The sequence below is a fragment of the Sebastes umbrosus genome, chromosome 8 (assembly GCF_015220745.1).
Source record: "Sebastes umbrosus isolate fSebUmb1 chromosome 8, fSebUmb1.pri, whole genome shotgun sequence".
NCBI classification, from domain to species: Eukaryota; Metazoa; Chordata; class Actinopteri; order Perciformes; family Sebastidae; genus Sebastes; species Sebastes umbrosus.
Window position 1 is genome coordinate 6,123,738 of NC_051276.1, and position 21,951 is coordinate 6,145,688.

At 39.4% G+C, this 21,951-nt stretch overlaps 1 protein-coding gene across 6 annotated transcripts; it reads left to right on the plus strand.

The window, feature by feature from the left end:
• The first annotated feature begins 206 nt into the window (after positions 1 to 206).
• piwil2 (piwi-like RNA-mediated gene silencing 2) lies at positions 207 to 21,822 on the plus strand. 6 transcript variants are annotated; one of them, XM_037779088.1, is made up of 25 exons: positions 272 to 328; positions 1,403 to 1,452; positions 2,337 to 2,728; positions 2,834 to 2,939; positions 3,349 to 3,463; positions 3,813 to 3,991; positions 4,141 to 4,213; positions 5,091 to 5,201; positions 5,516 to 5,633; positions 6,670 to 6,794; positions 7,307 to 7,387; positions 7,484 to 7,597; positions 8,202 to 8,390; positions 8,555 to 8,639; positions 9,111 to 9,203; positions 10,062 to 10,202; positions 11,622 to 11,735; positions 12,893 to 13,081; positions 14,417 to 14,518; positions 14,645 to 14,761; positions 15,031 to 15,119; positions 16,557 to 16,662; positions 16,774 to 17,027; positions 17,976 to 18,083; positions 21,039 to 21,195. In XM_037779088.1, the coding sequence occupies exons 3-25, from the start codon at positions 2,348 to 2,350 to the stop codon at positions 21,193 to 21,195; spliced, it is 3,147 nt and encodes a 1,048-aa protein (XP_037635016.1). In that variant the 5' UTR covers positions 272 to 328; positions 1,403 to 1,452; positions 2,337 to 2,347. The 6 variants fall into 6 exon arrangements, with proteins under 6 accessions (XP_037635015.1, XP_037635014.1, XP_037635016.1 ...); XM_037779087.1 differs by lacking the exon at positions 1,403 to 1,452 and having other exon boundaries at positions 207 to 328; XM_037779086.1 differs by lacking the exon at positions 1,403 to 1,452 and having other exon boundaries at positions 239 to 328; positions 2,304 to 2,728; positions 21,039 to 21,822.
• The last annotated feature ends 129 nt before the right edge of the window (positions 21,823 to 21,951 follow it).

Here is a 21,951-nt window from a genome sequence, read left to right on the forward strand (position 1 = left end):
TATTAAAGTACAGCACTTGAGTAAATGTACTTAGTTCCACCACTGGCACCACTACTGCACCAAACAGTGACTGATAGTCAGGTGCCACAACACCACCTGTAGGCCTAAACACCTGAGGTACCAGGTGGTAACCGCCAGAGGGCGACACAACTATATTGCCCAGTATCATGTAAAGTAACAATTAAAGATTGACAGTTCAGTAAACCAATGACTTGCGGCAGAAATCTACTGATTGTCCAATAAGGATGTGGGAGGGACGACACCATCCATCAACCCGGTGAGTCCAGCAGATGGATTAATTCAGTGCGAACTTGACACCTTGAGCCAGGTATGAGATATTATATCCGTCTAATATGACTTATCATGCTGTAACATTAATAACTAACAGCGTATTGTTGTTTGGTGAAAACGTTGAGTTTTCTCCAAGTATTTCTAGTGGTTGTCGCTTCGTCTGTAGTTTTCTACACGTGTTTTAGTTGCTAACGTGAGCTACTGTTAATGTGAGTTAGCTACCTGCGGTGCCATGCAAGGCCTACAGAAGGAGGGTAGGACACGCGTCATCAATACGTCATAGCCTTGGGGTACCACACATGCGCAGTAGAATCTGGTCTGAACTCGCCGAAATTGAGCCAATCAAAACGCACGCCCGCAGCTTCAGTTACACTGCGCATGCGTTATACCCCATACTTCAAGACCTGTGTCCTTACCTCCTTTCCATAGGCCTTGGTGCCATGCTAGCAACGCAATAGCTCATGTCTAGTGTTGGATAGTGTTGAAACTAATGTTAGTTTATTGATGGTAAATAACAGTACTTTTATGAAGCTAAGGGCTAACTGGTGAAGTAAGGCGCCGCTAAGTCTAGCTCACTAAATAACGTTGACGTTACCTTTCTGAAGTCAGACAGCTGACTATAACGTTGATGCTGCTCTTAGCTAAAGTTAGCTCATCGGCCATGCGGTCTCATCAGCACCGTCTTTTCTTTTCCCTGGGGTCCAGGGGTCAGCAACCTTTACTATCAAAAGAGCCGTTTTAGGCAAAAAAAGGAAAATAAAATCTGTCTGGAGCCCCAAAACATGTGATCATTGTGATGAAGGCGACAGTTTATAGTCTAGTATATAGTATATCAGTCTAATGCAGTGAGGGCCAAAGAGACAATGGACTACAGAGTATTAGGGCCACATTGAGGGGGAAAAAATCAGAGATTTCCAGAATAAAGTCGTAATATTATGAGAACAAAGTCATAACTTAACGAGAAAATAAGTAAAATTACTACTTTATAATATTACGACTTTATTCTCGAAATCTCAGATTTATTTTTTTCCTCAATGTGGCCCTACAACAATGATAAATGAAAAGGTACACAAAAAAACAGTTATTCATTTCCATTTTTTAAAATCCACAGGGAGCCACTGGAGAGGAGCTAAAGAGCCGCATAAGGCTCCGGAGCTGCAGGTTGCTGACCCATAGTCTTGAACAATATGTGTAATAGTCCTTCATATCAATTCATTAACATGTGGGAGTGAATTCAGAAAATATATGTCACCACTTGTGTCCTTCATGTGTACAGAACTATAAAGACAAAATGACTGAACCAAACAGTGCAGCCTCTTGATGAAGTAACTACAGTATATCTGTCTGTATTATATTAGGTAACGTGTGAGGCCTGAGTTGTGCATCTCTACTGTTACTTTGCCTCACTACTAACGTTATAGGTAACATGGAGCTCTCCTTGTGCTTTACATCCTTTTATCTCTTAAGAAGTAGGGCTGCTCGATTATGGCAAAAATCACAGGCACCATTATTTTATTATTTAATTATTGTTATTATTTAATTAATTTTGATATGATTATTTAACTCGATAAACAAAAAAAAAAGATTAAAAGAATTAGACAAATTATATATATAATTAGATAAAAATAAATAAGATCAACTATGTTGTAATGTAAAACAACTACAGATAAATATTCAATATATTAAATAATACATAAATTAGATCAAATATGTTGTGGTGCTCTGCCACAACCTACTAATAATTCCTGCGCTGCATTTATAATAAAAGATAAAACGAGAGCATCATGGTCAAAAAGAATGGCACAACAATCATTTTAACTTGATTATCTTGTTTTCATATTTTTTGGAAGACAAATTGTAATTGAAAATAAAATGTTATTAATCACCCATGCTTAATGCACATTGCATTGAAATAGTCGTTGTCATTATACTTTTGTGTGTGTCATTTCCTTTGTACTATGCCATTAATGAGATACACTGGTAACTTTTGTGCTATGGGTGTTTCCCTGCAGTTAACCCATTGTTGTGTGAACTGGTTATGTCAGAAGTTGACCAAATGGATCCAAAGAAGCCTCCTGAGCTCATTAGTATGACGAGCATTCCTTGGCTGGGACGCGGAGGAGGACTACAGCCTCAGGAGTCGGCTGTAGGACGTGGTAGAGGGCTGCTGCTGTCTGCAGAAGGGCCTAGTCTAGGACGAGCCAGAGGTTTCCCCATTCCTGGCGATACCCCACAAGGACGAGGACTAACTCTACCCATTACTGAACCCATGGTTGGCCGAGCCAGAGGGCTGCTCTTCCCAGCAGCTGAACCAAAGGTAGGGGTGGCAAGAGGTGCAATCCTGCCTAGTCTGGAGCCGCAGCGTGGACAGACGCCTCAACATGAAACTACGACGCGAGACCTAACAGAGGGGACCTCTGCTTTGACATCAAAAGAGGTTGGAACAAAAAATGTGTCTATATGCATATACAATTTGCATGTTTAATTATCTAAATATTTTTGCCCCACATTAAGAGCTGCTGATGTTTTTGTCTGCTTATAGGTTGACATGCCAACCATTGGTCAAAGATCAGCACTGGTCTCAATGTTTAGAGGAATGGGCATTGAGCCCTCACTGACCTCATGGGGAAGAGGAGCACCACCAGTGGGTCTGTATTAAAAACTTGGATTTTTAGGGGAAAAAATTAAATAGGGCTGGGACCAATTATTGGTTTATTATAGGGGTTCCCTAAATACCATTTTTTTGGGGCTTCTGTAGTAATCAACAGCAAATATTAAAAGCTGCAGGCGGGGTGGAGCGACGTGCTGAGCATGCAGTGTTTCCCACACATACTGTAGATGTTATTTGGCCGGGCTGCCCAGGTATATTAACGGTCGCCCAATTATATTTGGCGACCCATTTGAGCGCTTTTTATCTTTTCACATGCCGCTCTGACAATGTAAACACAACAATGTTGCAGCTTCCATTGACAGGTTCTTTTGCTTGATAAATCTTCACAAACCTCACTGGGCTGACACATCCATGTCTGTTTTCACGGTTGTTATGTTTTGTTGTAGGAAGAGGAGCAGCTGGAGATTTGGGGGATGTGAAGCTGCAAGTTGCCCCAGTAGGTGTCATCAGCAGCCCGGAAGGCATCGGCCAACTTGAAGAGGTGATGGGCAGAGGCAGCAGGTAGGTAGAAGAGGAGTTCCAGTGTAATAACTAACATGTACTATTAGAAACATCTGTCAGTATAATTCAATACAATACAACAGCACCACAAACTACATCCTCCATAAATGACCATGAAGTTGAATCAACGCCTCTAAAACAGTTTCAGCGAAACCTGAACATTTTAGCCCCTGTTAAGGTAAGATTTATGTAGCTTGTATACATTTTTAGCAAAAAAGGATTTCCTCATTTTCATAATAAAGACCCTCATCGCTTTAGAACCATATTTGATACAGAATTATTGCAACCATTGTCAGTATTAAAAAACAGATGTGCAACCCTGGCTACTGTGGATTTTAACTTGTTCCAGTTTCCATGGCCGAGGTTTGTCCCCTCAGACGATGGTGGGGCTTGGACGAGCAGCGATGCCTCACCTTGGAATAGGAAGAGGACGCGCTCTACTGCCTCGTTTTCCTCCAGGTCGTGTCGAGTCTGTCTTGTCAGCCTCGGAGCCGCAAGCAGCCCTACCCTCTCAGACTTCCCACACAGGTAGGGAAACTTTGAAAAATTGACAATTCATGAAACAATGCAAGAGATAAAATGTTTCCTCCAGCTGGGTTAAAGTACATATTTAGCCTTCATTAATGTTATTATAATATTTGCAAAATGCAAGGTTTTAAAATGCGAATAATGTGAAGGAACCGTGCCCCCTTTGCTGGAGCTTCCTGCTGTTGCACCTGCAAAGAAGGAGCTGAAAATGGAGGCAGTCCGGTAAGTATACTTTTCTGTTTTGTATTTACCTCTTAGGGCCTTGACACACCAAGCTGACATCTATGAAGGTAAATATGTTGCAAAATGCAAGAGCTTGTAGACCTGATGGGAGAACTTGTAGAACAAACTCTTAATAGGTTGATATGTTAACATTTTCCAACCGGCCACTGTCCACTTGCCCAACAACCGGCAATTGCTGATATATTCGTGCAGGTGTTTGTGTGCCTGTGTTAAACACACTTCATTCCAACTCGAAGGGGGGGGGGAGCTCAGCTCGATCAGAAACATCTGTAAATGCACAGTAGGGCGCAGATTCTATAGATAATTTTTATAACATCTTAGTTGTGATAGTAAGGTAGTTAAAATTGACTAAATATCGGCATAGGAAAAATCAATCGTTGATATCCATTCTGGCTCACTCACTGGCTGTGAGTCTAGCATATCGGAAGCTTAATTTATGTATTGTGGATACCATTACATTACTCATCCACCTATTCTTCCATACCATGGACTGAGGATGCCAGTGCAAAACAAAGCAAAATGTTACATTCGCAATTTGTTTTGTAAGCATATGATGCAACCTTTTATTGATTTATAAATAAAGATGCACAGAGCATACAGTGTGTGGCTGCCAGCAGGCCTTTGCCTGTCGTCTTTGTGGTGTGTTCAAGTGCAACATTTTACAGATGGGAGGTGACATAATGCCTTTCATCAATCAGCCTTTATCAATGCTAGTTCTTTGAGATCGGCTTGTTTTATCAAGGCCACTATTCACTTAAGCTTTACAGATGCAGATTATGAAACTCCGTATCACAAAGTAACTGTGTGTCTTGTGCTGAAATGATCTCTTTGTGCATGTATATTCTCATCTGGTCAGTGAGCCACCTAATAAGGCTGGAACAAAAGGAGCTCCTATAACTATTGGCTCAAACCACATCACGATTCGTTGCAAGAATGAAGCGGTTTATCAGTACCATGTTACATTCACGTAAGTATCGTTTACCATTAATTTGTGTTTCCTTATTTAGCAACCATTCAACAAAAATGAATGTAAAATTTTAGCCACCTTCCAGTGAAACATGTATTTGATCAATTGTTTACTTTTGAACCAAACATGGGCATAGACAACTAATGTAAAATTGCACTGAATCAAAGCTGTTAATAAAATCCCATAGGAGACATGCTTAGTGCAAGACTATTCCAAAGCAACTGTTTGTTGAATCAATATTGTCAATTGATACTGGTAATTGGGTAAGTGCTTTATGTATTCTTCTAAGTCATTTTTTCAATATTATCTTTCAGTCCAAATGTTGAATCAATGGGAATGCGTTTTGGCATGATGAAGGATCACCGCCCGACCACAGGGGAAGTAGTCGCTTTTGATGGCTCCATTCTTTTTCTGCCCGTTAAGATGAAAGACGTAGGTATCACAGTTATTAGTTGTGTGGCTAATTGACGTGTTAAAGTGTGTTAACTTTAGTGGGACAAGTTTGAATTTTTGGTTGTTTTAATTTGTGTATGTAGATCAGTGTTTCTCAACCTGGGGTCCGGGACCCCTTACACTTATTTAACTACAATAACAAAAAAGCTATTCTGGCTCTGACACTATATTATAGTAAATCAAGTTGTTACAAGAAAATATCATATATTGTATCTGCGTTTCGCTTGGCGAATCCTTTAAGACATCAACACTTTATTTATGTTGACGAAACTGAAGAGTTCTATTTATTAAAGATAAACAATAAGAAAACGAACAAAATCCTTAGTTTGAATAAAGTGATTCAGTGTATTAAATGAGTTAGAGGATTTATACTTTTGTTTTAGGATGATGACGTTGGGGGTTCAGCTTTTCTCAAAAAACAAATAGGGGGGGGGGGCTTCAAGGAAAATAGGTTGGGAACCACTGATGTAGATGACTCCTTAAAAAGTCTAAAACTACTGAAAAGGAGTTGTCAGTTTAAATTAGGGCTGTCAGTCGCAAAAAAAATTCTGTTCAAAATGTGCCTTAAAGGGAGATTTGTCAAGTATTTAATACTCTTATCAACATTGGAGTGGGCAAATATGCTTGCTTTATGCAAATGTATGTATATATTATTGGAAATCCAATTAACAACACAAACTATGACAAATTGTCAAGATATGTGAAATTTATTCACGTATCTTGAGGTAAGAGGTCAGCTTTTCCTCGCAAAAATTTAGTGTAAGTTTGGGGCGTCATCTTTCTTAAGCTAGCGTTAAAACTACCCACTACAACCTAAAAATCGCAAATTGCGTTAATGCGAAATTAGTGGCGTTAAAACAAATTTGTGTTAACGTGTCATTATCGCATTAACTTTGACAACCCTAATTTAAATGTATTGAATTTTCATTGCACAGAACTATATAGTGCAAAATTGATGTCATTGCTGAACATAACACTGGATTCCCTTTTTGCATAATATTCTGATGACGTGCAGGTGGTTCTTCTCAAAAGTGTGAGACGGACCGATAATGAGGAAATCCAAATAAAAGTCCAGATGACGAAGATTTTGCCACCCAACTCGGATCTATGCATCCCATTCTACAATGTGGTGCTCAGGAGGTATTTTAAAAAAGGCTGGTCAGAGATTGACCACTTACGTTTTAGATTGTACATAAGTTATCAAATAGAAACACTTAAGTGGTTACGTTAACAATTTAAAAAGAATAATGCTGTAATTGCCCTCCAGCCACTCATAAACATTATTTTAATACAGTTTGGAATGTTTTCTTAAGTTAAGTTTCTTACTTTGGATAAAGAAAACACTCAGCCAGTCCATTGTTGTGTATCAGTTACTCAGTCATTTGTATTTTGACTAATACGTTAATAACCTATTCTTTTCTCTGCATGTCTGTGTGGCCACTAAGTAACCTTAAGATATGTTCTCTCTGCTCTGTTTGACACAAAGCCAGACTGCTTTGGAAAATTAAACATTTTTCCTTGTATTCATAAAAGCTCTTTAATGAAATAAGCTAAGCAACCATAATTATTTTACGAATTATGCTGGCATCATATGTTACTATTAGGATGGTGAAATGACAGGACCTGACTCAGTGTTGTTTTTGTTTTTCAAGGGTAATGAAAATCATCGGGCTGAAGCTGGTGGGTCGAAATCATTACGACCCAGAAAGCGCAGTCATTCTTGGAAAACATCGGTTAGTACCGAGTTGTGTTTAACATCAGAGAGCAGACGCCAGGTAATATCATGGCAACTCTAGTCCATTCATTATCCTGTTTGTCTGTTTTTGTAGGCTGCAAGTGTGGCCAGGTTATTCAACCGGTATCAAGCGCACAGATGGAGGCCTGTACCTGAATGTGGACGTGTCTCACAAAGTCCTGCGGAATGACTCTGTGCTGAATATCATGTGAGTTCACAGAGCAAATTAACAGTAGCACACAAACAGTAGCAAGTTTGCAGAGAAGTTCATATTCATAAGTCAAACTGGATCATTTTTCGTGGTAAAATAGTTGGGGCCTTACACTTTTATTTCCATAAAGCATTACATACTCACTGGTCAATACTACAGGGAAGGGATCATTTTTTTTAAAGTCTTTTATAATAAAGCCAAGCGTGCATCTTTTATTCTATTTCTTTTGTATGTCCTCTGTAGACATGCTCATACAAGTTTAAACATTAAATATGCCATGACTAAGCCACACCGAGCTATATAAATGTCATACTCGGTGATATAGTCATACATATTTGAATACCAGGTTGTAAGATAAGACGTTCTTGTGGCGTCTGTCCTCTGACAAAGAACTGTAAATACCCTCGACCACTATAACCCTTCCCTCTTGGAATGGGGTTGGATTAAGAGGTGAGTTGGAGGGCAGCAACAAATGCAACAGTCTTATTGCATCTATAGATTATTTATAAACAGAAATAATCTAGTTTTAGCTTTGCCCTTTCTGTTTAAATGAAAATGGAAAAAGAGCTATGACCTTTGGCCCCTGCTGTCTGCCTGCCAGGAACATGCTGTACCAACAGAGCAAAGAGAACTTCCAAGACGAATGCACCAAAGAGCTCATCGGCAGCATCGTCATCACCCGCTACAACAACCGCACCTACCGCATTGATGCCATCGAATGGAACAAGTCGCCCAAAGACACCTTCACTTTGATGGATGGCACAAAAAACACCTTTGTGGAATACTACAGGTGAGGTTGCTCTGTCCATGAACCCTTCAAAACTGAGCAGGATATTATAGCAGGTGTATTATGTGCATTGAAATGGGGGCAGTTTATTTAATTAAGAGCAGCAAAGAAAGTCTTAACTATAATTTAAACACTTGCTTATTTCCATTGCATGGCACATTTAACAGCAAGAACTATGGGATTACAATCAAAGAGATGGACCAACCTCTGCTCATGCATCGGCCGAAGGAGAGGGCCAAGCCAGGAGGGAAGGTAAAAACTCTTCAGTTATTTTAACATAATAATAATAAATGCTCAAGACACAGAGTCAAGTGTAATTTGTTTTTAATAAAGTAAAGCTCTTAGCAGTAGACCACTCAGCTTATGTGACCTGAATTCTTGCATCAGAATGCCACCTTGTGGCTACAACAAGTCTAACAATAAGCATATTTTGAAGACATGTCAGGACTTAAAACGCACAAAATGAAAACAATCTCTTTACAACTGAATCAGATTTGTCATATCAAGCTGTCTCATATTTTCCCATATGAGAGGCACTCTGCTTTTGCTTGAAGAACCTACTCAGGCATCAGTAGTACTTGTTCCATATACAAAAGATATACTGTGGGTTGTTCATTAGTCCATCAAAAGCATAATGATACAAAAAGGAAATTGTAAAACTGGAACAGTTTATTATCTAACAGGAAACTGTGTAGATAATGTTATAATATTGATTTATTGCAGCAAATCATTACTGGAGAGATCCTTTTAGTACCAGAGCTTTCCTTCATGACGGGAATCCCAGAAAAAATGAGGAAGGACTTCAGAGCCATGAAGGTAAATTTGATGCGGCAGCACAATATTCTTCCTGAGGCAGGTCTTATACCTTCACTCATCAGGAGCAACACCTACGTTAAGCAGCTGTAAAGACTAGACTTGGTTCTTATAATATAAAAGACTATTTGTAATGCTTTAATAATGATTTTTTTTCCAATTAACATTTTCTATTGTGTTGAAACCAAGCGAGGTAGGCAAAGGCAGCAATGTAGGGGGCATGGAAGTCCCGTGGACCGGCGAACCTTATACTTTGTTGTTCATAAAATGTACAGAAATTCACGAATATGTAGGATATTACTACTGACCTGTAATATTACGTCGCAACGTCTGCTATATCAGCCATGTGTTTACTACGTGTTTATTTGCATGTAGAGCAGGGAAGTGAGATCGGATCACAAGTGGTCACTCAAGCCGCATGTTAATGCCAGGTCTGAACTGGGCCTATGTTCAAACCCCTGGAGCTGCCATGTTTAATTATAGCATTGGTTGTCTTCACACCTTTTTAAAGAAAATATATTTTAACCATTGACTGTCGATGTAGACAACTAAAATCACAACCAGTGGCATTTTCCAACAGTTTTGTTAACATCTAGCTAAGTATTAGTTGAAGATAATTACTGTAACATTAGTCCAAATGTCCCAGTTAAATTTAGCATTCTGTACTGTTTTAAGCTTAACGCTAGAAGGTCAGAAATGTCCTCTCCGACCACAGCAGCAGAAGGTAGACACTACCATCCCCACTTTCCAAACCCTAAGACACATGAAATGTGAAGATAGAGGTCTGAAAATATTTGTATAAAAATTGTTAAAAGAACTTTTAGAAACAGTCTCGGTGAGAATGTCTTTCATGTGTTGTAGGACCTGACCATGCACATCAATGTGAGCGGTGAGCAGCACACCCACTCGATAAAACAGCTTCTGAAGAACATCAGCAGCAACCCTGAGAGTCAGAAGGAGCTCAGCCGATGGGGTCTGGACATCGACTCCGAGATCCTGGTGGTGAGGCTCTGCTGTTAACAAGCGTTTATTGACTTTCAGGACTTAATTCTAAGAATGTGTCAGAGAAATGCTTTTGAAGTCACATATTGCAAACTAGGCAAAATCTGTTTTCTCGCAGGGCAAGACGGTGATGCAAAGTGCCTCTGGGCTTTTTTCCCCCAAACAAGTGTAATTTGATGAATGCGATATTTGTCCAGTATTACCTTTTATTTTCAGTCTAACAATGCAGTCAATTCTGACTGAATTTAAGCTACATTCCATTTCCTTATGTCAACCTACATAACAAGTTGTAAAGGAAGAAAGGGTCATTACCTTTTGAAGTCACTGTAAATCATGTTTCTTTAAAAGCAGTGGTTACAATCCTGGTCGGGGGGCCAGAGCCCACTCTAGTCATCAAACTGGGGACCAGGGTTTACGCTAGACTTTTTTTTGGCGGCCAGTATGGTTGTTAATATTCAAGAATTCCAGCCATATAGAACAACTACCAGACATATGTTTTAAATAGCCATATAATTGCCTACATTTGACATAACTTGAAAATAAGTTAAATGAAGAAGCGGTCTAAAAAATAAATACATTTATATTTAAGTTGTCTCTATTAATTATGGGTGGGCGATACATCGAATATAGTCGATGTATCCCGGCTTCTCCCACGCGCGTTGTATAAAATGTGCGTGTGTGTGTGCGTATGTATTACTGTATGTATTTATCAAAATATGTAAATCATGTATTGCCAGAAAACTATTTGGTTAAAGTGAATACTGTTGGATACTGTTTTGTTAAATTTAACTTGTGATTTCCCCCTTTTTGCATGCAAGATTAAAATTGTTCCAATAGAAACCACTAATGAATATAAACAAGAACGTTTTAATGCAGACATATGCTGCAGGGACTACAAGAATCATCATATTGCTGTGATTGTATGCATCATAGGGTTAAATCGAGCATTTATGAAGTGCTTTGAGGATATTTGAAAATATTGCAATATATATCGTGTAACGCGATATAGCCTATAAATATATCGCAATATTATTTTTAGGCCATATCGCCCAGCCCTACTTTAAATGTATTTATTTATTTGGCATATTTCCCAATGGACATTTTGGCCATTGATCATTTAATCTGCTGGACAACCAGACGTGATACTGGCTAAAAGCCAGCATATGCCGGTTAACGTGAACGTGCTGAGGACTGACTGAAAGCAAGTCTGGTCCTGAGGAACAGGATTTAGAAACATCAAGTATGACAATATCTGTGGAATATTTAAATGTAGCTTGACTGTCCGATAAGTGCACAGTGAAGCAGGTAGGTAGGAAGACACTAGAATCTAGTGTTGATAGCAGTTTTTTGTTTTGTTTTTTTTGCTCTCATTTTTGTACTTCATGTGTTCCTCGGCTGTTCTTTTCTCCTGTCTTGCAGACTAAAGGTAGAATTCTTCCGCTTGAAACCATCTGTCTGCAGTCTTCATCCTTTACTACAGGTGCTGATGTATCCTGGTCCAGAGAGATTGTTCGGGACGCTTCAATCAGCTCTGTGAGTGTTGGAGATTTTTTATGAATATAATTTAGCTGTAATGCAACATATAAAACTTTCACTGGAAAGTTGAGGAAGCAAGGCAGTAACATTGTCCAGCCTGTGACTTTTTTTTTCCACAGTTGAATTACTAGTGATCTGTGTAGGCTTAATTCCCAAACTCTGTCAGCAGGGATTGTGGCCGTCGTTGCTATCTGTCCTCCTCTCAAGCATCAGTGTGTAACCACTAGGGCTTTCAAAGGTGACACGATTAATGCAATTTGTTTTAACGGCACCAATTTCTTTAATGCATTAATGCAACTGGCGGTTTTTAATTAACCTCTTAAAAATCCGAGAGGTATTTTGGAGGTTGTAGCAGACTCTGTTTTAAAGCTACATTGAAGTATTGACATCCTGTGAAAATAGAAAAACCTAAGGAATCCATCGGTACCAACCATGTCGTACTGGCTTGTTGGGAAGGAGGCTAAATAATGCTGCAAACTTGTGCTAAATTTTGACGAGGAAAACTGGCATGGTCATTTTCAAAGGGGTTCCTTGACCTCTGACCTCAAGATATGTGTATGAAAATAGTTCTATGGGTACCCACGAGTCTCCCCTTTACAGACATGCTCACTTTATGATAATCACATGCAGTTTTGAGCAAGTCATAGTCAAGTCAGCACACTGACACACTGACAGCTGTTATTGCCTGTTGGGCTTGAGTTTGCCATGTTATGATTTGATCTTATCTTATCTTTTCATGCTAAATGCAGTACCTGTGAGGGCTTCTGGACAATATTTGTCATTGTTTCATGCTGTTAATTAATTTCCGATAATAAATACATACATATATTTGCATAAAGCAGCATATTTAACCCACTTCCATGTTGATAAGAATATTAAATACTCAACAAATCTCCCTTTATAGTACATTTTGAACAGATAAAAAAATGGTGATTAATTTGCAACTAATCATGATTAACTATGAACAATCGTGGGATTAATCTTGATTAAATATTTTAATCGAATGACAGCCCTAGTTTATTAAGACCTGAGACTTGAGACTTAATTGTTCGGAGTTTGTGCGCATCCAGCCCACATTTACCATTTTGCCTCGGCCCCAGGAATGGCTGCTGTATTACTTTGCTTCTTCACCAACTGACCCATCTCCCTCTTAGATCCCAATGAACATCTGGGCCATCTTCTACCCTCGCCGCTGTGCAGAGCAGGCTGAAGAGCTGGTTTCCACATTTAACAAGGTGGCCGGGCCTATTGGATTTCGACTGGAGCGACCCATTTGTGTGGAGCTGAGGGATGATCGCACTGAGACTTACGTCAAGAGCATCCACTCTCAGCTCACCAGTGAGGTATGACATAAAATAAAGATTTAGATTAGTAGCTTATAAAGTAATTTAATGCTACTTATATATATGATAATTGATCTGCCTTTCCCTGCGTCTTCCAAGCTCGTCCCACTGTGCATCACACAAGCTGTGTCCACATCAAATGTTATTCATGCTCTGCCCGAATGCTCCCAACAAAGTGATTGTGTATTGTAGCCTTGCCTGCTGCCCGCCTGATCAAGAGTCTCACTTCCTGTACTAAACTGAAAAATCATGTCATGTCGGTGCTGCCAAAGTATCGCCTATGAATGGAAAACGGGTGTTAAGTTTAACACGTAGCTTCAAGAAGTGATAATGGTGTTGAAACCAACTACTACTAGATGTTTCACAGTATAAGAGCAGAACACGTGAAGTTTTAGCGTTTATGCTTTTTCTTTTTTCTAGAATATATTTATTACATTTTTCCTAAACAAAATAGCTCAGAAATGACAAATAAAATTAGTAGGTAACAATAAGAAATAGAAATAAAGACTCAATACCAGCGTCGCTGTTGAAGCTGGTAATAAATCAATATAAACAAAGCAAGGTATAAATGTTATCACAGAGATGCGCGCACAGCTAGGGGGCAGAAAGCATGGCATGTCTAGCAGAGCCAAGCTCCAAAGCAGAGTTGACGAGGAGTTGTTGTGTAGTAAACTGCGCCAACCGCAGAAAAGATGGATTGAAAATCTTTGATATTCCGAGGGGATCACACGCCTTCGCTAAAAAACAGAAAGAGATTATGGATCCGGGCCTAATGGGCAAAAGCATTCTAGTCACACAGTGCTAGCAAAGCAGCGGGTGGTCATGTCGGTGGCGAGCTGTCATGCTCCACAGAACAATAAAAATGAACTGATCAACAACAAAGTGATCGACCCACACTCTAAGGAAATATTTATATATATTTAGTGACAAATTATGCCATGAAACTTAACAGGGATGCAAGACTTTGTTATGGCTCTAACGTTCGTTTGAATTTGAATTGGACATATCAGCAATGTTGTATTGACTTTTGGCGGTACATTTGACTGAGGGCTAACTGCTAACGTTAGCTAGCAACCAGCAACACTCTATTAAATAGAGAGCTGTCAGGGGTCTGTCTGAATAATTTTGCACATTTTAGCCCATTAATTATAAACTGCATTTACATTACTGCCAATGATTTATAATTCAGAGTAAAATATGACTAAATTCACAGTATCCTTTTTGCATGATCCATCTTTCTTGTTTTGTTTTTTTCCCATGTTGAAATGATGACTGTTTGGTGTCACTAAACTGAAGTCCTTCCTGTGTAACTCTCCGTTTGTTATCCGTTTACAGCCCAATATGCAGCTCGTAGTGTGCATCATGGTTGGCAACCGAGACGATCTCTACAGTGCCATCAAGAAGCTCTGCTGTGTCAAAAATCCCATCCCATCCCAGGTTTGTAATGCTTGTCCATGTGGTTGTGCATGGCTGGTCTAGAATTAGAGGAAAATAAATCATATCTTATTCTGAAAATATTTTCTCCCAGTTAAAAGTAAAGATTTTGTGTCACTTGTGTCACAGGCCATCAATGTCCGGACAATTTCCCAGCAACAGAAGCTGAGGAGCGTTGCCCAAAAGATACTCCTGCAGATGAACAGCAAGTTAGGAGGAGAGCTGTGGACTGTCAATGTCCCTCTGGTGAGTAGCATGTCTTAAAGAGCAGGAAGAGAATGCCTTATCTACTTGGGCTGAATTATTTGGGGGAAAATTGGGATTTTTCTGGTAGGTACTGTTAATTATAAGCATGATACTGCTTGTGAAAACGATGCATCATATTCAAAGGAAACATTATTCCACAGTACCATTATACAGATGTTGTGGTTCTAAACATCTGAAAATAATGAAGAGGTAATAACATGACTGCAGTCAATGGCGAAATAATGAACCTCTATGTCCCTTTTTAATAGAAACACTTGATGGTGGTGGGAGTGGATGTCCATCATAACACTAGCAAGGCGCATCAATCAGTCATGGGCTTTGTCGCAAGTGTGAACAGGTAAACTTTATTTTCTTCCCTGTTTTGGTCCTTGTCCCTTTAATATTTTTTCAGTACTTATTCATAATGATTTCCTGAATTCATGTTGAGGCAGAACGATTTTGAAAAAATATCTTAATTGCGATTATTTTGACTGACATTGCAATTGCAATATGATTTGCAATATTAGAGGGAATGATAATTTTTACATCATTATTCTCATTTTCATTGAAATGAAATGACTGGTTTGATTTTTGTGGGGCTCTGTACCAAACAAAGATGTTTTTCCTAAAGTTTTGTTTGTACTCGTGCGAGACACCGTGGCGTGGGCCTCCGCAGATGGCGCGCGCACTACAAGCATGCACACAGGCATTTATGCTCAGCGCATTGTTCGTTGCAGTATGCTCCGAAACGCCAGGAGGCGTACAAACCAAATATTCTGTTGAGAAGCAAGCGGTCAACGAGTGGTACCGGAAAGAAAAGTAGGTTGCCTGGCAACAGTAGTAAACACTAAACACCGACGTATGTACCGCCAAACATTGCATATGTGTACTGTAATTATTAGTGTTGCTTACCTCCAAGTCAAAATGACATTCTGTCTCTCGGTGCTTCCCCTCGGGTCGCCACTCTTTCCATGAGACCTCTTTTTAGCTTTTACAAAAAGATCTCTCATATTCTTTCACAGCCTGCAGCAAAAAGCCTCTTCTTTCCCCAGTGTGTTGCCTATTTCTTTCCAAGTATTTAATGACGTTGACTGTCCCTGAGGTCTCTCAATGAACAGTTGTAGAGTTGTCTGTACAGGCCAACCTGCTTGGCTAGTCTTCCCTCGAAGGCGTCCATTTTGAAATGAAAAGTGCAGCACGCGCAGTCAACGCATAGATACAAAAACTCCGAAGTGCACAACATACAACCGCGACCACTTGCGGAGCCTTCGCGCACCACGCGAAAGGCGTGATGACGTCATTTTCTGGCTTCACTATGGTGAGCATAAACCAGGCTTAAGTCTGTAGAATATGATGTATAGGCCAGGACATCTCTGCACCATGACAATAATTAGTATAAAATGATATTTTGATACATATTTCACCGTTACAAATATTTTGCTTCCTGCGATTTGAAAATTGCAGAAGGCCATATTGCGATTTTGATAAAATGTATTCATTGTGCAGCCATAATTAATGCTGAGCATAATGTCAGAGTTCATTTCAGTTACTACAAACAACAGTACAAGGGAAAGTTTCACATAATTGCCACACACACCTCGGAGTCCCTTCATACATGAGGGGACTGGCAGAAATGAAGGTTGTATCTGCAGAAAATCTTTTAGAACATCCCCAAAATAAACAACCAAAAATGATATCTGCAGAATAGTGCTAGAAATGTTTGTTTTACTTTTACTTTCTCTCTTGCAACATTCACTTGTAATGGTGGTAATATCTTAATTTTTCCCTTGTCCAGCTCACTGACCCGCTGGTACTCCAGAGTTACTTTCCAAACACCCACTGAGGAACTGATTAATGGCTTCAGAGTTTGCTTACTGGCTGCACTGCAGAAGTACTATGAAGTAAGTACTGCAAACATGCATTACATAAATGTCTTTTAATTCAGTCCCCCTTCTCTCTAAACTACAATACCCTTTTGGCCAAGAATAACTTGTGTATGTTCTCTTGTACAGGTGAACCACAACTTGCCAGAGAAGATCGTGGTGTATCGTGATGGTGTGTCAGATGGTCAGCTGATGATGGTGGAGCAGTACGAGATCCCACAGTTGATCAAATGCTTTGAGATTTTCCCCAGCTATGAGCCCAAGCTGGTCTTCATTGTAGTCCAAAAGCGCATCAGCACCACCCTCTACGCCTGGACTGCGAACAGCATTGGCACACCTCCACCTGGAACTGTTCTGGATCACACCATCACTCAGAAAGACTGGTCAGTCTCTTGCAAAAAGATTCTGGCTACATCCACACCAATACATTTAATACGTAAAACGCCGTTTTAAAATGGAAACGATCTCCATACACACAAGCGTTTTAGAAGTAATCTCCGTCCATACTAACATGCCTGAAAAGGCATTTCACATGACCATTCTGCGGTTGGTTGCTCAGCTATAGAAAATACGAGTAGCCTGTTGTTCTTCCTTTTAATAAAAGGTCTTGTTAGATACTTAAGATCTTCCTCTATCTTTCCCCCACACGCACACTCAGAGACAAATTTAGTGGGAAACAAACACGTTTTATTTTTCAAACACGGGTACAGGCTGCTACTGTTGCTAATGAACAAATGTTACAAATCAAAGTTTACTACTTTATGGGTCAAGAAATTTGGTCAACACACGTCTCACTCCTTTCCCTTAGGTTTTGTTGTCTGTCCTCGCACTCGTAGCTCTGCCGGGTGGCTGGAAGTCCCCGTCTTACTGGAGAACAGCATTTAGCTTTTGTTCGTTTACGGTTTCTTTGTGAACTTGAACTGAAGTCAGTTTGAATCCAGCCTTAGGCCACAGATGATCTGCTCTCTACTTTAACTTGTTTTTTACTCTAGCAGTTTAGTTGAAAAGATAATTTGTTAATGAGATGGTTCCGGTCTGAATGTAACACAGGAATAGAAATCATGTGAGCATATCATCAAAAGATTCTTCTTACATGAAGATTGGAGAGATGAGATGCTGTATGAGCAGCCTAAAAGGGTAGTGGAAGAGGGATGATGCTTTATCTTTTTTACCTGCGTACATCAATCAAAAAGGCTGCAACACCATCTCCTGGCAACATCAGTAAATATGTGCACTTTGATGAGGACACCATCAAAGACTCAGTTTATCTGCTGTTGGCTATTCAAAGTTTCTAACACTAAAGTTTTGGGTTGTTTTTTTTTTTCATTCAGGGTGGACTTCTTCCTGATGGCACATCACATTCGCCAGGGCTGTGGACTCCCTACACACTACATCTCTCTGTACAACACGGCAAACCTCACACCAGACCATTTGCAACGGTATTGATAGCCCATTTTTTTCCACTAAGCATCATTCAGATTACTGGTACACATGTAAAACATGTTAATTCTGTATATGCCATAGGAATTTAATTATTTTCACTAGCTGATACATTTTTTCTTTTCACTTGGACAGTTTTTTGGCAGTATTTCATTGAAGTTCATTGTAGAAAAGTTTTTATAGTGGTGACAATAACTCACTGAAAGACCATATTCATTTAGTCAGTGTCTGGTATTAGATTATTAGTCAGACCAAAAGAAAAAGAGTTCCATATTGTGTTATAAGCATACACTTATATATTTCATTAAATGCTGTAAATGTTTTATTTCTCAACAATTTGAAAAATGTTTACCATTCATAAAAATCTAAACCTCAGCGAGCATTTCTCAAAGATGCTGAGAGTAGTTCTCAGTAACGCTGTGTTCACACCAAACGCAAAGAGAATTTTTGCCTCAAGTTATACGCGCAAGTTGACCGCAGGATCATTTGTGTTTATTCCCATCACTCGCACTAGACACGCCCGAGAGGTTCGAGGGGCTCACCAACAAGGTTTCATCAGCCCTGGCCAAAATAACCACTATTGCTACTTTGTACATGTTGTGGAAGTCCCACATATGTCGGAAAACCAAATGCCTTCCAGTCTGGATTCATAACATCATCCGGAGGCACACACAGCTCTGTGAATTTCACTGTACTTAGCAAGCCACACGTCAGCTGAATTAATCTGGTTTACTACAGCGGTATGAACCCAAAATATACAGTGCTGTGATTTAATTGCAATAAACAGAGCAAAAGGATGCTGAAATAACTACATACTGAGACAGATTTGTAAAGTCGGAATTCATACTTTGTCAGGTCTGTTGACAAAACGACAAGCAAACAACTTTTAAAATGCTTGCTTTCTGAATGGGGTTCGGATCAAGGGGCTAGGCTATGCTAATATTGTAGCTGCTCCTTCAACATTCAAAATATAATGTCCTCTAGGTGTAAATACAGTAGAGACATTATGGTTTATACCATAGACAGTATGGTTTTATACAGCTCTGGGTGCGCTCAGATGGCTAGTCGACTACAGTCACTTTTTCCTCCATTTCTGAATCAACAACGTCAGGACACCAGAAGAATCTCAGTGCTGATAGGCTTTCGTGACAGAACGTTGTGTGAATTTCTCCCGCAAGTTGAAATTCACCTCATTTGCGTTGCGTCTTTGCATTGACTTTGTATGTAATCACGCCGTGAGAAACGTTTGCTCTGCATTGCAAATCGAATGCAAATCTAAGATTTAGTACTAAACTAAACATGTCATATTTTCCAAGATTTTATTTTTTATCAAGAACCTGTCCTGTCATGCGTGTTTTTTGCTGCTCTAGGCAATTTAAAATATGCAGTGCTGTGGCTTTAGCATAGCTATTTGCAAGGAAAGCTGTCATAGTTTGGGATGGCGAATATGCAATGTAAACTCTGGTTCATGATAAACTGCTGTAGGGCGAAATATCATTCATGTATCCGACTCGGTCCATCCATATCATGCCTTTTTTAGATCTTTTGAATCTTGGTGTAGAATTAACAGACTCATCAGACTAGTACAGTGAACTGTAGTACAGTAAACTAACTAGGCAGCCAACCAGGGAAGTAACTTAGTAGTCAGACAGTGAGATACTCAGTGAGGCAGTCAATGATTTTTATGAGATTCAGATTAGTAAATGTCAAAGGTTAAACGTCTACACACGACACTAGACATTTATGCCAGCATTAGATGCTTAACTGCACATGTTTTTATAATACTGAAATAAAGCACCATCAAGGAAACGCTGAAATAAGTGGGAAAAGCATTCAATACAAAAATCACGTATGAACACCAAATTATAAACTCAGAACATTATAACCATTATGATGATAGAATTATTACAGGGCTGTTGGATCAGACTTCATTAGTACACACATAAAATACATTTGTATATACAACATATACATAAAGAGTGGAAACCGCTTACAGTGATCACGTCTGTCTGGGTCAAATTGATCACTATAAGCAGATGATTATTATAATAAATTTTTGTTGTTGTGAATCATTTCTCATGCAGATTACCATCTAATTGACATTTGTATATTTATTACATGAATACAAAGTAATGAAACGAACCGCTTCGCTATTTACTGACTTGCTGCCAATTCTTCTGCCTTGAGGAGTTGTCGTTTTTCTTCGGCTCTGCAACACGAGCGCGCGTGCAGAACGGCGCCTTTTTGCCGGGGTTCCTCGTTCTCTCACTGGGTAGCGGCACAGAGGGAGACAGGCTCCGGTCTGCATGAGCTGCCGGCGATGCGGTGCCGAGGAGCCGATCGGCAGTTTCACTTTGGGGGCATTACGTGAGGTATTATCAATCCACTTGACGAGGGCGGCTTCAACGCCGTGCACATTTGTTTTTTATTCAGAGAAAATTAGTTTCCTTTTCCCCGTTATGATTTCAATGTGCACGCAGCATCAGCCTCAGGTATCCAGCCGGAGAGAGGACGGTCTGCGAGGCAAAGTATCACGAGAGTTAAGAAAAAAACATTACAAAAATTCAACTAACGTTAGTCTAACGTGGTTTTAAAATGTTTTTCCATGAGTTGTCATGTATGAAAAGACCCAAAATGAACTGTAAGTGGACTACTTGATTACTACTATTTAACACAGTGGTATAGGAATGATTCTGTCCCAAGCTTTTTGATCCATATAAGCGGTTGATCACTGTATACAAATAAAACTTGACTTGACTAGTTTGAGCCTCACCAACAGTGACTAAAAAACAGATCATCACAGAACCTGGGGTAAAATTGTTAAGAATTTGCCGTTATTTCATACATTTTTGGTACTGTATGTCTTCAGGCCAATGAAAATGAGTGGCTTTATATTTTAATGTTTTGTCAGTTCCAAAAACACATTTAACATTGTTTCTTTGTTCCCATACCAGGCTGACTTACAAGATGTGCCATTTGTACTGGAACTGGCCAGGCACCATACGTGTTCCAGCACCATGCAAGTATGCCCACAAACTGGCTTTCCTGGCTGGCCAGTACCTGCACTCAGAACCGGCCATTCAGCTATCAGACAAGCTCTTCTTCCTCTGAGCTGCACCAGTTAACTACCATGAGCAAACTGCTCAGGTCACAGCAAAACCAGCTGTGATGAAAAACAGTACTGAAAGACCCGAATGACAAACGACTCATTTGAATTAATGAGGGATTCATCATTGACAAGTGTCACTTAATACTTTAAAGTACACTGTAGATTTTCACCTCAGATTCCCATATGGATCAAACCTTTAATACTACTGATGTTTCTGAGAAGGCTGCCTCGCCTCTCACAGCTTGATAAAAGAGCAACTGTTTTTGTGAAGGTTACACCATATTGCATTACTGCAATAATTGTGTGGCATATTAATACAAGTGTATTTAAATTCTAGTAGTTAAATTAAAGTCTAGTGAAAAAAGTAAAAGTTAAGTTTGAAATGAGTATTGGCCCAAAGTTTTGAGTATTTTGTAGCCACTGTTCCTGTGGTATAATTATTGGTCAGTGTTTTATTAATGTTTACACACTTCCACTGTGACAGATTTTTATTTACGGTTCTGTACTTTATAAACAGGTTTATAAGTTATTACAAGTTAGACCCTGGAATGTATGTTTATACAGCTTTCAGCTTTGCATGTCCACAATAAAATGTGCATGGTATAAATAAAGCTTAAACAACTGGGAAACATGACTCTTTTTCTCTTCCTCAGACTATCATAATCACTCCATAGTGTCTCTATAATCATTTGGAGAACGTGTGATAATTTTCAAATTGAAGACATGGTGTTGGCAGAAATAATTGGTATTGCTTTGGT

Bases quoted from the DNA above. Each gene is read 5' to 3' on its own strand.
- piwil2 (XM_037779086.1), top strand. From the start codon at position 2,330: ATGTCAGAAGTTGACCAAATGGATCCAAAGAAGCCTCCTGAGCTCATT. The intron at 4,214-5,090 runs GTAAGTATACTT...TCATCTGGTCAG, and splicing joins CTGAAAATGGAGGCAGTCCG to TGAGCCACCTAATAAGGCTG. The intron at 17,028-17,975 runs GTCAGTCTCTTG...TTTTTCATTCAG, and splicing joins ACCATCACTCAGAAAGACTG to GGTGGACTTCTTCCTGATGG.